The following is an 18,785-nucleotide window of genomic DNA, read 5'->3' on the forward strand; positions in this document are numbered from 1 at the left end:
CTGATTTCAAGACACATTTATTAACATTTGTTTGACAAACAGTTTTTATGAGCATTTTACATAATCTTTAATCACTCATCAGATTTTAAATATCCGACTATGGAGCATGCAAAAGAAAAGCGCAAACGGTGAGATGTATGTATGAATACAATATGTTTATTATAGCAATATTTTGCTTTCATTACTGATAAATCAAACGCCTAAATAAACCGGCTTAGAGAAGCAGCTGATATAGTGATTATCACACACAAATGTCTCTTGTTCCTAAAACGGACAGAATATATAATAAAAAAATAATCAAAGAATGTGTTAAAGGGATAGTTCCCCTAAAAACAACAATTCGGTCATCATATCCTCACCCTCATGACTAAACAACGAGTGGATTGTTTTTTAAGGACTGAACTATCCCTAAATGTCCTTGGATATTAATAACCATGGCCCCACAGCTAATTAATAGGAACAAACATATGAGCAATCGTTCGTTTAGTAAAATAAACTCAACTCTGATGTGTCGTTACCAGCTACATTCATAAAGAGAGGACTGCACAGACAAACACAAAGAAACCTCACTCGGGTGTTAAGATAATGCTCTCTGTGTATCAGGTGAGTTTAAATGTGTTTTCCTCTTCTCTTCTGATGACTCCATATAAAGTGCCATGCCCTCCATCTGGGGTTTAAACGATTGCACTCGCGCCCCTTTCTCCACCTGCCCTCCTTCAGTTCTCGACCCTGTATAGACAGAGATTCATAAATCATCATAATTCTGCAGGATACACAGATGCATGAAGAGATCCTGAAAACCATACTTCAGTTAAAATGACTCTATTACTAGTAACACATCACTGATTTCAGTGTAAAAGTCCAGACTTCGGTGTTGTCCTGTACCAGGTGTGCTACTGAGCAAGTTTACTACGTCACAAAAGTCACACATATGTGGCTGGTTATATGACGCAAATGTCAAAATGTGTTAGTTAGCAAAAGATGCGCTATGATAAAAGTGTCTTGAGGTCATTACATAGCGCTGTGCAAGCATCCGCAAGAAAATGCATCTGTATATTAATCCAAAATCTGCTCCTGTAATCATAATTTGTGTTGAAAGGAATGAAAGTCTGGTAACACTTTAGTATAGGGATCTAATTCACACTGATAACTAGCTGCTTATTAGCATGTCTATTATTAACATATTGGCTGTTTATCAGTGCTTATAAAATATATATAATGCATGACATCCATAATCCTACCCAATTCCCTAAACTTAACAACTACCTTATAAACTATGAGTAAGCATCAAATAAGGAGTTAATTGAGGCAAAAGTAATAGTTAATGGTTAGTTAATAATGAGAATTGGACCCTAAAATAAAGTGTGACCGAAAGTCTTTAGTGTTCATTTGAGCTAAAAACTGAATATCACAAGTTATATAAACTGTGGACGCCCGCATGAGCACCACAGCTTAATAATGTTGCACAGTGTGTACAAACTTAGACATGTATTAAATTGATGAAAGTAAAGACGTGTATAATGCGGTAGTAAAAAAACAATCTTTGAATCTACCCCTGCATTCACAATTTGTCTTGAAATAAGTTTTTGGTGTGTCACTGCCTCAATTCAGATGGAAATTGCAGTAAATTGTATTTATAAGGTACGCTTTGGAGCAAACCCGAAGGTAGAAACTCATTTTTCCGTCGAGTCTGGGTTAGAAATGTCACTCGTGTGCAGACCACTAACTGAGGTCTCCAGCTCTAAGAGGTGCACTGAGACTGCATGCAGGTCTACAGCTCTTCGAGGAGGATGAGTGTGTGGTGTCTCAGACCTGCTGGGATCAGGATCAGGATCAGGAGTGCTCCTCGGCGCTGCCGCTGAACGAGCGACTCCGGATGTGGTTCCTCAGCTGTTCGATCAGCTCTGGATTCTGCTGCTGGATCTGCTGCGCGAACTGCTGTCCACTGAGAGAAACACGGACACACTGAACATCTCAAACCACAGCTAGCATTATAATTCTGCTTGGTGCAGTTGTATATTATACACATCACATGTCAAGTCAATCAAAGGTCAAAGAGGAGATGCTCACGCTTCAATGAGACTGGATATGTCAGATAATCCCCCGACTCCGGCCGCCGGTCCCCCCACTGCGTTAGACATCATGCCCGACATGCTGGTTTAGGAGAGTTAATCACAAACACACCGTCTCATGAGATGATCCAGTGTGTGTGTGTGTGTGTGTGTGAGACCTATATTAAGAGCTCTCCGCTGTAATAAGAGCTGCGTAAAGCGATAGTTCATCCAAAAAAAGCTTTCATTGAGCAAACAGAAGCCCAGCTGTGAGTGCTTAACATGAAAACAAAAAATTTTTCACATTTCAAACATTACATTTGAGTATATGTGAATAAATCTGAAATGAAATCTGGAATCTTAACTTCTCAATTGATATCGACTGCTTTTATCATGTTCTTGTGTACTTTTTGAAGCTTTAAAAGTTGATTATCAACATATGGTGAGAAATAAAAAAAAAACCCGCAAAAGTCTTTTTAGCACAGTTTGAGAAAATGGGCACAAATTGTATTTTTTTGATAAACTACTCCTTTAAATTATAAAAGTATACCACAATATTGTATCAAAAAATGGTTAAACGTACAGTTGCTGCACCTGCTGGTTCTGCATCACGCTGGCAGCCTGTAGTGAAAAGAGAAAGCGTTTGAGTGGATAGAAACGTCTAGTCAATGTTGATTATTTTAAAAACCACCAAAATACACTTTTAGTAGATATGCACTTGCATTTGAATTCCAATTTTTTTTTTTTTTTTTTTTTTTTGGAAGGAAATTATTACTTCAATTCAGCAGGGATGCAATAAACTGATCAAACATATGACAGTATAGAGATTAATGTTAGATGTAAAAAAATATATATATTCTAAATAAACCGAATTCTACTGAAAATATAGCAGTTTCCACAAAAATATGAAGCAACAAACTGATTTCAACCTTGATAATAATCAGAAATTTTCTTGAGCAGTACATCAGCTTAGATTTGTGCATTTACATATTTCTTAAAATTGAATCTGGCCTATTTTCTAAGCAGCTGTAGTGTGCTAGAAACCTCCAGCTGACTGTCCCTTTAACTCTAGCATCCAGACAGATGAACGAGGGCTCACAGGGGCGATTCATGACCCTTTTCATTAATACTATTAACAGAGAGATGTGAAACCCCTCACTTGCGCATACCATGCTAATGAAGGCGGGGTTATTGATGAGGCTGGCCATGTCAAAGCCCAGTCCTGTGGCCGTCTGCAGGAACACAACGTGTCATTACTGGCTAGCTCTCAGCAGTGACACTCAATATATATTCATATGTCTTCATGGGATGGATCAGCTTCTTCTACTCACGGGGCTGGATGCTTCTTTTTGTTTCTGCTCTGCTATCTTCAGGTTGGATTTGTAAGTGTCGTTTTCAGGATCTAACACCAGCGCTTTATTAAAATAAGAGATCGCCTCGGGATACTTGCTCATAGACGTTAGTGCCAATCTATAATCATAAAGAAAAAGAAGCATCATTCTGGACAATGAGTTTATTTACTAGTTATATACATTTAGAAGAACATTCTAGATGAACTCTATGTTGTATAGTTCTGCAGGGACGGGAATCAAATGGAACGAACTGATTCTGGTTCTAACTCTGATTCATTTGATTCTTTTTTTTTTTTGTTTGTTTCATAATGATTCCGTTAATGCATTTTAGTAAACCTGAAGTGTCCCCTTCTAAATAAGTGTTCCTAACAACAAATACTAAATTAAAAAGTATCAGCGCAACCAAATATTTCAACTTGAAGTTTAACTCCTGCAACTGATTCATTAAAAAGTGATTTGTTCACAAATTTGACTTTTATAAAAATCATTCATTTGCAGTGTCTCTTAAAAATGTAACTAAATTCGATTCCTAATTCAGGGAAATTCGTAAAGTTAAGGGAATATTAACTTAAATTAATGCTAAAACATAACTTGCCTGTTTAAAATCATATTTTAGTAATTTAATTCAAATAATTTAGTATTTATATACTATTATTGTATTTAGCAACATTTTAAATTAGCTCTTATATATATTTTTGTTTACGCTTTAAACATTTTTTTTTATTTTTGTAATTAACTCTATTTCAGTTTTAGTAATATTAATACTTAAATTGTATTTTATAGTTGTGTTTTGTTTATAGTTTTTCCTTGTAGTTAGCCGCCGCTGCAAAATGTACAAGTTCATGTTTTTCATCTAATATTTATGTTTACTATTATTTCTATGCTGTTTTATTCTATATACGAATTCTATAATATTATTTCTATAGTGTTTATTTACTAAAATTATGAGTGATCTTTAAATTTTATACTTTTAAGTTTTCATTTTAACTTGACTTTGTCATTTTTATTAGTTTTTGAGATTTCTATTTAGCTTTCATATATTTTATTTCAGATTTTAGTCATTTTTTCCGGACTATAAGTCGCACCTGAGTATAAGTCCCATCAGTCCAAAAATACGTCATGATGAGGAAAAAAACATATATAAGTCGCACTGGACTATAAGTCGCATTTATTTAGAACCAAGAGAAAACATTACCGTCTCCAGCCACGAGAGGGCGCTCTATGTCTTCAGTGTAGACTACAGGAGAACTGAGCAGCACAGAGCGCCCTCTCGTGGCTGGAGACGGTAATGTTTTCTCTTGGTTCATGTCTCTTGGTTCATTTCTCTTGGTTCATGTCAAATTAATTTTGATAAATAAGTCGCACCTGACTATAAGTCGCAGGACCAGCCAAACTATGGAAAAAAGTCCGACTTATAGTCCAGAAAATATGGTAGTTACATTTATTTAATTGTATAATTGTTTTTTTAATCACTTTTTCTATAGTTAGTCTTCAAGGCAACATTTTTAAGTTTCACTGAAGTTCCTGTTTTCCATCTAATAGATATGTTTTTCATAATGTGTGCTTTATTTCCGATTCCAACAGTTCTAGTTCTGGTTAACAACATCACTGACAGTCATGGCACAATAATGAAAGCATCTCACCCCATTCTGCCGTAAGCTTTGCTGTACGCCGGGTCGATGGCGATGGCTCGCTCACAGTCCCCCGTAGCCTCGGTGTAGTGTCCCAGCTTACTGTGCGCCGCGGCCCTGAGAGAACAATCCCAGCAGTCAACACCAAACACAAACACAGACGTCTCTGTAGCTCAACGCATTCACCTGTTACAGTAGTACACTGCATTTCTTTGGTCCAACTCAATGGCTCTTGTATAACAGTCCACAGCGCTGCTATAATTCTCCTCCTTCATGTGGTTATTCCCTGATAGAGACGAAAGCATAACGTGCACAGAGCATCGGGAACACATCAGTTATTGATACTGATTTTATTTGCATCATTCCAATGGAAAAAAATGCAATGACAGATGCCATTTAGTTATACATAATGCATCCTGAGAAATGAACTGAAGCTAAATACAGCAGGGAAGTGTGACATGCCCTCATTTTTCAGCTGCTCGGCTCTCTCGATGTCCTCTGGAGATGGAAACGTCTCAGGTAATGAAACAATATCATTCTGTAAACCACAATGAGATGAGAGTTTTTGGGAAAGCGTGTCTAGAATATACTGAGCAATAAAAAACAGTAGTCAAAATAGTGAAAGAAACCCAGGTGTGTGTGCAGTGAAGGGAGTTACCTTGAGGAGGGAGTTGAGGAATACCTCTCTCAGCGGCTGAGGGCCGGCAAGATGATAGTCACTGGAGCTGATCTTGAAGGTGGTCTCCAGACACTGCACTGCTACTGTAAACAGGACAATCATATCCTTTATTCTTCAGTAGTTGAGTGCTCATATGTGTGTTTCTTCAACACTTTGAGCACTTTTAAGAAAACTAACAGTGTCCAGTGTTTTTCTTTGAATTGTTCCGTGAAGATAATGTCGAATGTAATCTGGAAAACATGTCAAATTATTTCTGAGATATAAATAAATATATAATTTCGGTATTTATTTTGTAAAAATTAATGATAAAGGTTGCAACCTATGATTTCTCAATAATTGTTCCTAACAACAAATACTAATTTAAAAAGTATCATTGTAACAATAACAATTATACAATCATACAATCATAGTATTTATTATTAATTATTTGTGTCTTTTCAGGATACATATAATGCTCGCTATGCACACAGACTTGTATTTGGCCATTTAAGAGCAATAATCACACAACAAGAGACCGCAGAGACAACATTTTACACTTCCAAAATATTCAATAAAACAGATTACTGCATTTATGATTAATGCATTTACAAATTGACACGGCTGTCAGTACACAGTGCATTAACCGACATGACTAACTATAAATGTTTTATACTAAACATATTTATACACGTCATCTTGATTACATAACATTCATCTATCAATAACTTTATATGCTTGTGTTCACCAAAGCTATGTGGTTGTATTCTGAAATATAAATCTGTTCTGATCCTATTACACAGAATAGTTTAATGCAGCTGTTACACACAGTGAGTTATTAATGGAAAACACAAGCCAAAACACACATGATGAAGCAGGTACGATGTAATGCTGACACAGGAATCAGACTGTCATCCCACAACATGAAATATGATTTAGTGTCAGGTATATGTCACAATAACCCGTTGACAGCAGACTCGCCTCCCAGATGTGATGTTTACACTGGTTTGCACAGAGAGACACACTCACGGACAGAAGGAGAAACCGTCGCTCTCTGGTGCTCTTCAGGACCCCCGCGTCTCATATTCAGCGCAAAAATATCAGTAAAATTATATATTGGTGCTGTGTGCGCCCCCGCCCACCTACCTGGAGAATGAGGCTGCAGCGCTCGCGCCAGACACAGCGTCGCGTCAGACTGACGCTCTGCACTGCGCGTGCGCCGGAAATATGCCTGCTCAAGAACTACGATGAAGAGTTCATGAATCCTACTACAGAAAAGGAGCTAATTTATATAAGGTGTGTGTGTGTGTATGGTTTTGGTTTATGAGGACACACATGTGTATAATGACATGGAAACTACAACGTAAACATGGTGTATGACGACACTTAGAGTGTCCCCTTAAAACAAAATGCTTTAAAAAATTAGAAAACTGTTTTATAGAATTAAAAAATTGCCAGTAGTTTTCTGTAAGGGGTAGGTTTAGGTGTAGGGTTGATGTATGGCGATAGAAAATACAGTTTGTACAGTATAAAAAAACATTATGCCTATGGAGAACCACAAATGCAAGTGTGTGTGTGTGTGTGTGTGTGTGTGTGTGTGTGTGTCCATTATTTATTTAATTATAAAAGTCTGACTCGAATTCAGTTAATGCTGTAGCTACACTGGCAAGAAAAAAGTAAGAGAACCATTTTACATTTTCTGGTTTTCTGCATAAATTGGTCTTAAATTCACAAATATCAATAAACACGTGATTTCTAAGATGATAAAACACAAACAATCATCGTCTTTCAATGTCTTTATTGAGCACACTCGTTAAACATACAAAGTGTTGGTGGAAAAAGTAAGTGACACACCGGGCTTCTGGTGTCTCTAAATGCCAAAGGAGTCGGATGTTAGCAAACAAGGAGTCCAATCAATGAAATGAAATAAAGGTGTGGTTTAGAGCCAAAGTGACTTGTGTTGAAGCATGACTGCTGGTTTGAGCTGGTGTTGAGCAGGAACTAGTTGCTCAGGACCAGCACATGACCAGCTCAAACCAGCAGTCATGCTTTAAAACACACACAGCCAGCATATGCTGTTTTGTTTTTTCAACAGGGAAGCAGCATTAGGTGATGTGAGCCATGCCTTGATCCCAAGATCTCACCAAATGCACAACGAATGCTCAATATTTGCCACAGGTTAACATCTCCCTTCATGAGTCATCCATAAGTAAACCTTTGAACAGGAAGTACACCATGAAGGAAGCCACTACTCTCCAAATGAAACATTGCAGTATGCCAGAGACCCCCTTGACACTCACAACAACAATATTGGGAAAATGTCTTGTGGACAAACAGAATTGTATAATTTAAATAAAATCACGTACCAGTAATTATTTGTGTGTGCTTTATTTTATTTAATTAGAATAATCTTTACTGACTCTAATTAAATTATTACCTCTAATATAATTATATAAACTATATTTGTGTGTGTTTGTGTGTTTCCTTATTATTTAATAAATAATTCAGTAGTGTGCCAATGTTGGTTTAATATAGTTAATAGAAGCTAATGATAAAGAAGAACTGTTTATGACATTATTTTTGACAGCCTCCTCAGTTTACAGTATTTATTTATTTATTTATTTAACAGTACTAGCTTTGCAGGTTTCTTGAAGAATCTTGGAGTTCCTCTGGTCTGGATTTAGTCAGTCAAAGTTTTTCTGTAATAAAATAATATACACATTTATGGAATAGTGATATCAATACATTTAATATTACATTCACATTTAGTCATTTAGCAGATGATCTTATCCAAAGCGACTTACAAATGGAGGCAATCAAAATAAACAAAAGAGCAATGATATGCATTATTTATTTACATAATGTCAATAATAAAATGAGATATATGCGTTTCTAACGGTTAAAAAAGGAAAGGAAATAATCACTGATCTATCGGCGGTTTTCATCTTGTTTTAATTAAATTGAAAGGAACCCTTCTTTTGAAGTCGTTTTTCGTGTAACGCACGTGTAAAATGGAGCGTAAAAATCGCGTCACCGTTATCTGTTTAATATTCATAAGTCAATCTTTAACCGCTTGCAATAATTCGCCAGCTGACTAGATCCCGCCTACCAGCGTCTGCCCTGGAGCCAATCAGAATGCTCTGTCTGGAGAACGTCAGATTACGTAATTAATATTCACACTCCAAGCCTTCAGTTCATCTGTAGTAGTGTTGGTTTAACTCTCGAGTGTGACGGTAGGAGTTGTGTCCAAATTTTGCTCGTTGCACGTATCAAACTATAGGCATGCGATGTTTACCCTCGGCGTTTCTGTGACCCGAGCGCTACGAAGGTATTGTGCTTTCTGTTATTTAACACACTTCATGCTGTGTATGTTGAGTGGGCTGCCATTACAACAACTGTACTATTAACCATCTGCATGAACCTGACTGGGCTCTCATTGACAATCTATACATGCTCAGTTACTCGCTCTTACCTTACAAAGCGTTAGTCTGAGACAGGCTCTAGATCAGGTTGTAGTCAGGTTATCTCATTAACTTCTCTGAGAAGTAGGCAATGAGTCTGGCAGATGTGAAGCAGTGTAAGTGAAGCACAAGCAGATCAGGTTCACATTCCCTGTGTGAAAGACATGTGAAAGTGTCCATCGTTAGCACTGGAAACATCCACAGCATGCAGCCCTGCACTGCACTCAGCTTTCTCTTCGTTCAGTGTTATGCATACAGTAATAATGTGTAAGTTAGCTTTTCTATTTCTGAAGTTACGAGGAGCTACATAAAAGTGCACATGAAATGCATGCAGGCTAGTTTCTGCACAGTGGTCAGTCTCTGGCTCTTTCATTGCAGAGTTGTTTTGTCCAGCTCAAAGCTGAAGATGAGCCTTCAGAATGGATCGGTCACATCTGTCCAGAGCAACAGCCTACGCTGGGACCTGAGCCCAGAGGAGATCAGACATCACACACACACACTGATCCAGAAGACAGAGCGGGTCTACGACACCGTGGGCTCCGTGGACCTCGGGAAGGTGTGCTTTGAGAATACACTGCAGGTCATCGCAGACGCAAAAGCAGAGTATGCCGGTGAGTGGTGCATCTTTATATTCACATCAAGATGTTTTTGTGTGGTCTTATTCACTGTCCTGTGCTCTGTTCCAGCTTCACGGCATGTGTTGGACTTCCCTCAGTATGTCTCGCCGTGTAAAGAGGTGAGATTGGCGAGCACCGAGGCTGACAAACGCCTGTCGGATTTCGATGTGGAAGTGAGCATGAGGGTAGATGTGTTTCAGAGACTTACAGCTCTGCAGGTACCACGATTACAGAGTCATGCACCAAAACGAGTCTGAATCATTCTGATGTTTCATTTCTGTATCCTTCTATATTATTTTTATTTATTATCCTTCTGTTTTATTTGATTCTATTTTTTTTTTTTTTCTGTATTATCCTTCTACTGTGTATTGTTTTTATTTATTATCCTTCTATTTAATTTAATTTAATTATATTTTTCCTGTATTATCCTTCTATATATTTTTTCTTTATTATCCTTCTATATTATTTGTATTTATTATCCTTCTATATTATTTGTATTTATTATTCTTCTATTTTATTTTAATTTTTTTTCTGTATTATCCTTCTATATTATTTTTATTTATTATCCTTCTATTTTATTTTATTATACACACACACACACACACACACACACACACATACACACACACACACACACACACACACACACACACATATATATATATATATATATATATATATATATATATTTATTTATTTATTTTTCTGTATTATACTTTTATATTATTTTTTATTTATTATCCTTTTGTTTTATTTGATTCTATTTTTATTTTATTCTGTATTACCCTTCTACTGTATATTATTTTTATTATCCTTCTATATTATTTTTATTTATTATCCTTCTATTTTAATGTATTCTACTTTCATTTAATTTATTCTGTATCATCCAATATTGTTATTATTATTTTTTTTTTATTTTGCCTCAAGTTTCAAGTTTTTTATACATAAAAAATCTCCATTTGTATTTGAAAGATGAGTGAATCTTGTGTTTGGAACAAACTAATTTTTTTTTTTCATTCAAATTAATTTAAATCGGTATTTTTAAATGTTAAAACCCTTTTTATTAATGTCAACTGTTTATTGCATGGTTTAGTGGGTGATTGTCCTGAATGAATGAATGTGTGTTGTTGTTGTTTTATGATTGGAGGTCATGACTATGGGGTCATAGTAGGCCATTAATATCTGTCAGCGCTCATCATTGGAGAACTTGATCTCTGGGTCCTAAAAAGTCATCTGGGAAGTTGGCAGCCAGGTCCAGTTTTACAGGGTGACCCATAAAAAAGGCATTTGATAGTGTTGGCTGAGCCCATCGAGGCTTTGTCCAAAACCGTTTCATACAGCTGATTTGCACATTACAATTTGACATTTTGAGTGGAGATGTCTCTTTGGAGCGAGCAGGAGGTTCTCCTCTAATTTGACGAGGCTGTGGTCTCTGATTGAGCTGTGATCTGAAGGCCTCATGAGCAGGGTGTTCATGTAGTGTAGGTCTGTGGTGTCAACATAACTCCAGGCATTCACTGTGCGTGCCTCAGCCTTTCCCACCTTCTCTTTATAGGAAAAACAATCCGGTGATTTATCGCCCGAGTCGGAGAGATTCCTGGGACGACTCATCAAATTAGGGAAACGGAACGGATTGCACTTGTCCAAGGATATCCGAGAAGTAGGTTTGTTTACTACAAACTTGTGTGTGTGGATGAATTTAAACGAACTCTTAAAGCTTACTAACGAACTTTGGTGTATAAATGGGCTTATTGTAGAAATGGACACAAGAACACCCATTTGTCAATATTTTTTTAAAGCTATATGCATATATTTTTTCCTTGTTTTAATCATTAACTTCATTTATTTTGATCAATTTCTCCAAAAAAAAAATAAAAAAAATAAACTTCTTATCTTATGTCAATTTGCTTCTCAAGTGCATGCATCTTGATTTAAGAATCTGGGAACCAGACAAAAATACGATGACGAATATCACTTTGTATTGTACCTCAAATTGCATGTTCAAACTCTGAAATATTGCTTATATAACACATTTACAGTCTTAGAGAGACCATATTGTATTCCATTTTATTCGTTCCTTAAATGTTTTTTTGTTTTTGTTTTTTTTTTGTTTTTTTTTTTATGAGTCTTATATTTACCAACATAAAATCTCCAGGAACACCGTGTATTGTTTAGTGAAACAATGAAAAATTGGTCAAGACAAATAGATTTTTTTTACTCCTGGTCCCACTGAGAAACCAGAAAACAGTCCTTACTGTTGAGTCCTGGAAAATGTATTTAAAATAATATAGTTATTGATAATTTTGATTGCCCTTTTGATGTTTTGTCATTTTTCCTCAGGAAATCAAGTCGATCTCTAAGAAAATAAGTGAACTCTCAATTGATTTCAACCAAAATCTGAATGAAGAAAACACCGTGCTGTTGTTCTCTCAGCAAGAGCTTGGTAAGCACGTTTATCTGCAGTATAACGTCTGTTTCAGTGAATTCATCTGGCACACAGTTTTCCTCCTTCCTTTCTCAAGTGGGTCTTGCGGAAAGCTACGTGAACGGTCTTGAGGAAACAGAAGATGGGCGGTATAAAGTCACCCTCGCGTACCCCCACTACTTCCCCCTGATGAAAAGATGTCATGTCCCCGAAACCAGGAGGAAGATGGAGATGGCCTTTCACAGCAGGTGCAAAGATGTAGGTTCAGCTCGTGCATGCTTTTAATCACACTCTGCATTCAGTTCAGCGTAACTGGAATGAAGTAACTGCTGGGAATGAATCCTAAAAGGAAGGTTCTGGTTGCACTGTGGATGTTTCCAGGTGAACACTGCCATCCTGGAGCAGCTGATTGAGTTACGGGCGAAGCTAGCTAAACTCCTGGGCTTCAGCAGTCATGCCAACTATGTGCTGGAAATGACCATGGCCAAAAATGCAGAGAAAGTGGAAAGGTTTCTGGGTATGTTTCTTCTCTTTCTGTTCAGGATCAGTGCTTTTGTAGATATTGGCATCAGCATCGGCCACAAAAAAACCCATAGTAGACAAAACCGCTGAAATCAAGTGAATTATTTGACTGTTTTGGAGCAGCATCATTAGGCAGTGTTTCAGCTGTTTATGTGTCTATGTGTTAGTAATGTTGTTGGTGCTCAATAGATGAGTTGTATGAGAGGTTGAGGCCAGTGGGCGAGCAGGAGCGGGAATACCTGCTGTCACTCAAACGTGCTGACTGTGAGAGGCGGGGCTTGGCGTTTGACGGACAGCTCCACGCGTGGGACATGCCCTACTACATGAACCAGGTGGAGCAAGTGAAGTTTGCGGTGGACAAGGACAAACTGATCGAATACTTCCCTCTGGAGGTGGTGACCCAGGGCCTGCTGGACATCTATCAGGATCTGTTGGGTCTGAGGTTCAAGCGGCTGCAGGACGCTCACGTGTGGCACGACAGCGTCTCACTCTACTCCGTACTGGACTCTGGGACTGGAGAGGAGATCGGACAGTTTTACCTGGACTTGCATCCCAGGTAAACCCTTCAAGACGTTCAGAAAAAATTAATGTGGTGCAACCAGCCTGCAGGAAAAACAGGAAATGATATAATAAAGAGGAGACCCTCTTGACTTTCTATCAAGGTCAGTAATCCTTAATTTGACATCTTGAAAAATGTTATGTAAAAAATAGTGCTGTCAAACGATTAATCGCATCCAAAATGTATTTGTTTACATAATGTATGAGTGTGTACTGTGTATATTTATGAATATATATAAATAAATGCACATGCATACAGTATATCATTAATTTTTTTTACATGCATTATATATTTGTTCATTTAAGTATATTTAATATATAAAAAAAATTCTTAAATATATAAATTCATGTGTGTGTATTTATATATATACTGTACATAATAAATATACACAGTACACACAAACTTTTATTTTGGATGCGATTAATCACGATTAATCATCGCTGGACAGCACTATTGAAAACATAGATTTGTTAAATATGTATCATAAAAAATAAACATTTTATGTCATTGACCCATAATCAGCTAGTGTTGTTATTGCTATTTATTTTAATCTTGTTAATTCGGCTTTGGCAACCGTCTTAATTGAAATTAATTCAAGTTGCAGCGAATAAAATTGTTAAAGTTAAACAGAAATATAAAAAAAGGAAATAAAAAATAAACACAACAGTGAATCAAATTTAAACTAAAATAAAACAAACTGAAAATACAAAAAAACTCATTCAAAATATTAATAAGTACTATAATAGTACATATATAATACTGAAATAACACTAAAGTTTCCACTAACCTGTAAATTGATGCGGATCCAAACTAAACGGTTTGTTATCTTAAATGTTCCCGATGCATTTCTCTTCAGTCTGCAGATGAAATCTGATGAATACTTCATGTCCTTCTCTGAGGAACAGATTTAATGGCATTTGATGTAATGACAGTAATAGTCCTGATCCAGATTGACTGCTCTGTTGTACTCTTCAGGGAGGGTAAGTATGGTCACGCTGCATGCTTTGGGCTCCAGCCGGGATGTCTCGGGCCTGATGGGAAGCGTAGGACGCCTGTAGCTGCCATGGTGGCCAACTTCACGAGACCCTCGAGCAGCTGGCCTTCGCTCCTGCAGCACCACGAGGTGGAGACCTTCTTCCATGAGTTTGGACACGTCATGCATGAGCTCTGCTCCCGGGTACGAAACTCTGAGACCACACTGAAAGAAAATAACAAATCATTAAGACATCTGCTAACACTTTATTTTAAGATGTCCTTGTTACACATTACATGTATTTACTATTAATTATGCATAATTACATGTAACTCTAACTAAACAGTAAATACATGTAGTTATTAAATATTATGCAATACTTAAGTGTATAATTACATTGTAACAAGGACACCAGTAAATATAAGTGTGATGTGATTTTCAGTGTCCACTTGCATTGTTCCAGACGCGCTACGCAGAGTTCAGTGGGACGCAGGTGGAGACTGATTTCGTGGAGGTGCCGTCTCAGATGCTGGAGAACTGGGTTTGGGAGAAGGAGCCGCTCAGGAGGATGTCCCGACACTATAAAGATGGCAGCCCCATCCCAGACGCTCTGCTGGATAAACTCATCGCATCTAGAGTGGCCAACACAGGTGCGACTGACCCCACACACATAATGATCTGTGTGTCCTCAAATATGTGTTTGAGCTTTGAATAAGTGACATATACTGTGTAAGCCTTTCATCACATTTGAAATTAAATTCAGGTTCAAAGGTTAGATTTATCAGTCTATTTAGAGTAATGTTTGACAAGTGCTTTTACAGTATATTGGTAAACAAAGTTATTCTTCAGTAATAATTCTCATTACTGCAATTTGATTTTATTTATGTCATTCTGGGGTTAGTTTGCTCAGTCATTACAATGTCACAGTGCAGAAATATCCTCATGGTTTTCCTTTTCTTAATACAAAAATATGCTAATTTCTTTTCTGCTTTAATTGAATAATGTTATGCCTGATTCCAGTGTGTTTATTATAAAGCACACTCACTAGGAAACTTGTTTAGTACAAACCCGATTCCAAAAAAGTTGGGCCACTGTACAAAATGTGAGTAAAAAAGGAATGGAATAATTTACAAATCTCATAAACTTATATTTTATTCACAATAGAATATAGATAACGTATCAAATGTTGGAAGTGAAACATTTTGAAATGTCGAGCCAAATATTGGCTCATTTTGGATTTCACGAGAGCTACACGTTCCAAAAAAGTTGGGACAGGTAACAATAAGAGGCCGGAAGAGTTAAATGCACATATAAGGAACAGCTGGAGGACCAATTAGCAACTTATTAGGTCAATTGGTAACATGATTGGGTATAAAAAGAGCCTCTCAGAGCGGAAGTGTCTCTCAGAAGTCAAGATGGGCAGAGGATCACCAGTTCCCCCAATGCTGCGGCGAAAAATAGTGGAACATTATCAGAAAGGAGTTTCTCAGAGAAAAATTGCAAAGAGTTTGAAGTTATCATCATCTACAGTGCATAATATCATCCAAAGATTCAGAGAATCTGGAACAATCTCTGTGCGTAAGGGTCAAGGCCAGAAAACTAACTGGATGCCCGTGATCTTCTGGCCGCTAGACGGCACTGCATCACATACAGGAATGATACTGGAATGGAAATCACAACATGAGCTCAGGAATACTTCCAGAAAACATTGTTGGTGAACACAAACCACCGTGCCATTCGCCATTTCCGGCTAAAAATCTATAGGACAAAACAGAAGCCCTATCTAAACATGATCCAGAAGTGCAGGTGTTTTCTCTGGGCCAAGGCTCATTTAAAATTGACTGTAGCAAAGTGGAAAACTGTTCTGTGGTATGACTTCTAGATTTTAAGTGGTTATTGGCCTTGTTATAAAATACTGGTTATTGATATAAGTCTCCATTTCATAACTGTAACCAGTCAATTCCTTCACACAACACTTCATTACTGACACATTCTTTTGAGCTACTCTTTAAAAACATGCACTATATATTTGTGGGAAAGTGATGGTTCACACATACTCTAACATACGTCCGCAGGTCTGATGAACCTCAGGCAGATTGTTCTCAGTAAAGCTGACCAGACGCTCCACACTAAAGACCGAGCGGACACTGCGGCCGAGTTCGCCAAGCACAGCCAAGACATCCTGGGCATCCCGGCCACACCAGGTCAGAAACACATCCAGGGTGTGCAGATACCCAGCGCTCAGCTCGCTCTCGTTTCACACGCTAAGAAGTTAGAGCTCGTCTGCATGTAGAACTTTCCATTCAGTGTTAATTGTATATTACAGTGTGTTCTCTTTAGGCACAAACATGACGGCTAGTTTCAGTCACTTAGCCGGAGGATATGACGGTCAGTACTACAGCTACCTCTGGAGTGAAGTCTACTCCATGGACATCTTCTTCAGTCGCTTCAAAAAGGAAGGAATCTTGAATCCGAAGGTTTGACTTTTTCCTTCTCGAGCATTAATAAACATTGGATTCGCGTTGTTTGTGTCATAAAAATGCATTTTTATAGAGAACCATCTTCAAGAACTGTATCACAATCGCAGATGATAGTTGCCACATGACTGATTCGCCGGTGTTCATGTTTCCATGTACGGCATGTAGCAAGAACCGCTGCATCATGCCAATCTGAGTTTATCATCTGCTGAGAACAGACAACTATTAGTTATAATAAAGCATTCCACAGAAATAGTACAAACCGTGAGAAAAACTATTAATACAGTTGTTGTGCAAACGAGGGTGAGTGTGCGTCATAGTCAAAGTAATGAGGAAGGATGAGTCTGCGCTGTGGTAAGAGGAAGTAGATTTGACTAGAACTATGCATGTGTTGAATCATCTTTTTTCTGGTTGTGTGTGATGCTGTGGTGTTTGTATGTGTCTGGTGCTCAGGTGGGCAGGGAATACAGGCGTGTGCTTCTGGAGGCTGGAGGCTCAGTGGACGGCGTGGACATGTTGAAGACGTTCCTGGGTCGAGAACCCTGCCAGGATGCCTTTTTTCAATGTAAAGGACTCAAGGAACAAGACTGGCAGTGACTTTGCACTGTGAGCTACAGGAAACGAACTTCTGAATTTACAGTAACAGTGACACATCTGTCATTGGTTTTAGAACGAAATGTGATGTACTTGTTTTGTTTGTCAGGCTGCCTCATTTCTTGTCAGCGTTGAGTTGGTGTCATTAATAATCGAACACCAATTTTAATAAACGTAAACATTTGATTTAATGCAACAGTATTGTCTTGGCCATATAATTTTTTTCTAATACACACTCATAAAATGCAATACTGGTTATATATAAGTGAAGTGACAATGCAATGCGCAAGTATGTAAATCTGTTATTTAGCAATTTAAAATGAACACTAGGGGGAGACAAACATCACATTTTGTCTTATTATAGTAGTCTGGTTATTATTTATAGATTTTATAATAAAAATGTTTTCAGACATCGAAGTTTGTTAGAAGTAAATATTTTTACACTGTTTCATAAAATATTAACTAGAGACTATATACTTCTTTTGTACGAGCTCTCTCTCTTTTTTTATCCACATCCTAACCTAATGGAGAAGATTACAAGCGTTTTCTTTTTTCCTCGCGCGGTTAAGCCTTGATAAAACCAGAAGTCGTGTCATGACGTTTAATGATGAGCTATATTTGACACTTTGTTAAGTTTAGAAGGAACTCATCCGCTGTGACGTCACAAACCAGAGAAATGCAGCCAGCCAACCTTCGAGGTGATCCTTCTTCCCGTAGCTCTCAGTTGGGAGAAAATGATTCGTTACCAGGGTCTCTCAGGATTAAACGGCACGTCTGTCAGCTGTTGCTCTGTTTTGGGGTTCCATGGAGGACAACTGGACCTGATGCCCCCACCCTTAGCCCTAGCGCTGAGAATTAAGATTCATTTGAGCGAGTCGGTTCGCTCGAACAATTCATTTCAACAAACCGAGATTCAAATGCGATTCACTAATGCGTTGAATTTCTAAAGGAGTAGTGAATAAACATTACAGCTTTTAACAGTGTTAGGTTCACCAAAAAGAAAAGAAAAAATAACGAAAATATTATAACTATTTTGGATTTGGTATTATCATTTTGCTGTTTTTGAAGCGTTTAGTACCGTTTATGATTTTAATAGTGCTGTCAAATCACATCCAAAATAAAGGTTTTTGTTTACATATTATGTGTGTGTTCTGTGCATATTTTTTATGTATATATAAATACACACCCAAACAGTATATGTTTGGAAAATATTTACATGTCAAGTCAAGTCACCTTTATTTATATAGAGCTTTAAACAAAATACATTGTGTCAAAGCAACTGAACAACATTCATTAAGAAAACAGTGTCTCAATAATGCGAAATGATAGTTAAAGGCAGTTCATCATTGAATTCAGTGATGTCATCTCTGTTCAGTTTAAGTAGTGTCTGTGCATTTATTTGCAATCAAGTCAATGATATGGCTGTAGATGAAGTGACCCCAACTAAGCAAGCCAGAGGCGACAGCGT

The 18,785-nt window shown here is 37.4% G+C and overlaps 2 protein-coding genes and 1 long non-coding RNA gene across 4 annotated transcripts; 2 read left to right on the plus strand and 1 right to left on the minus strand.

The window, feature by feature from the left end:
• On the minus strand, positions 1–5,877 carry LOC113109608 (small glutamine-rich tetratricopeptide repeat-containing protein beta-like). The gene is made up of 10 exons (XM_026273294.1): positions 5,693–5,877; positions 5,497–5,572; positions 5,221–5,320; positions 5,047–5,151; positions 3,383–3,521; positions 3,221–3,283; positions 2,635–2,672; positions 2,071–2,154; positions 1,813–1,945; positions 1–729 (listed from the first exon to the last, which is right to left on the minus strand). Exons 1-9 carry the CDS (start codon positions 5,813–5,815, stop codon positions 1,834–1,836), a joined length of 840 nt encoding a protein of 279 aa, XP_026129079.1. The 5' UTR covers positions 5,816–5,877; the 3' UTR covers positions 1–729; positions 1,813–1,833.
• A 387-nt stretch (positions 5,878–6,264) lies between these two features.
• On the plus strand, positions 6,265–8,057 carry LOC113109621 (uncharacterized). The gene is made up of 2 exons (XR_003292995.1): positions 6,265–6,985; positions 7,785–8,057. It is a non-coding gene; the product is annotated as an uncharacterized LOC113109621 (long non-coding RNA).
• Positions 8,058–8,860: 803 nt separating this feature from the next.
• LOC113109595 (neurolysin, mitochondrial-like) lies at positions 8,861–17,546 on the plus strand. 2 transcript variants are annotated; one of them, XM_026273270.1, is made up of 13 exons: positions 8,861–9,017; positions 9,529–9,761; positions 9,837–9,985; positions 11,323–11,427; positions 12,108–12,210; positions 12,290–12,450; positions 12,574–12,709; positions 12,904–13,270; positions 14,249–14,450; positions 14,689–14,896; positions 16,322–16,450; positions 16,587–16,723; positions 17,177–17,546. In XM_026273270.1, exons 1-13 carry the CDS (start codon positions 8,977–8,979, stop codon positions 17,318–17,320), a joined length of 2,115 nt encoding a protein of 704 aa, XP_026129055.1. In that variant the 5' UTR covers positions 8,861–8,976; the 3' UTR covers positions 17,321–17,546. The 2 variants fall into 2 exon arrangements, with proteins under 2 accessions (XP_026129055.1, XP_026129056.1); XM_026273271.1 differs by having other exon boundaries at positions 14,710–14,896; positions 17,177–17,533.
• Positions 17,547–18,785: the final 1,239 nt, after the last annotated feature.

This window comes from Carassius auratus, chromosome 10 (assembly GCF_003368295.1).
Source record: "Carassius auratus strain Wakin chromosome 10, ASM336829v1, whole genome shotgun sequence".
In the NCBI taxonomy this organism is placed as follows: domain Eukaryota; kingdom Metazoa; phylum Chordata; class Actinopteri; order Cypriniformes; family Cyprinidae; genus Carassius; species Carassius auratus.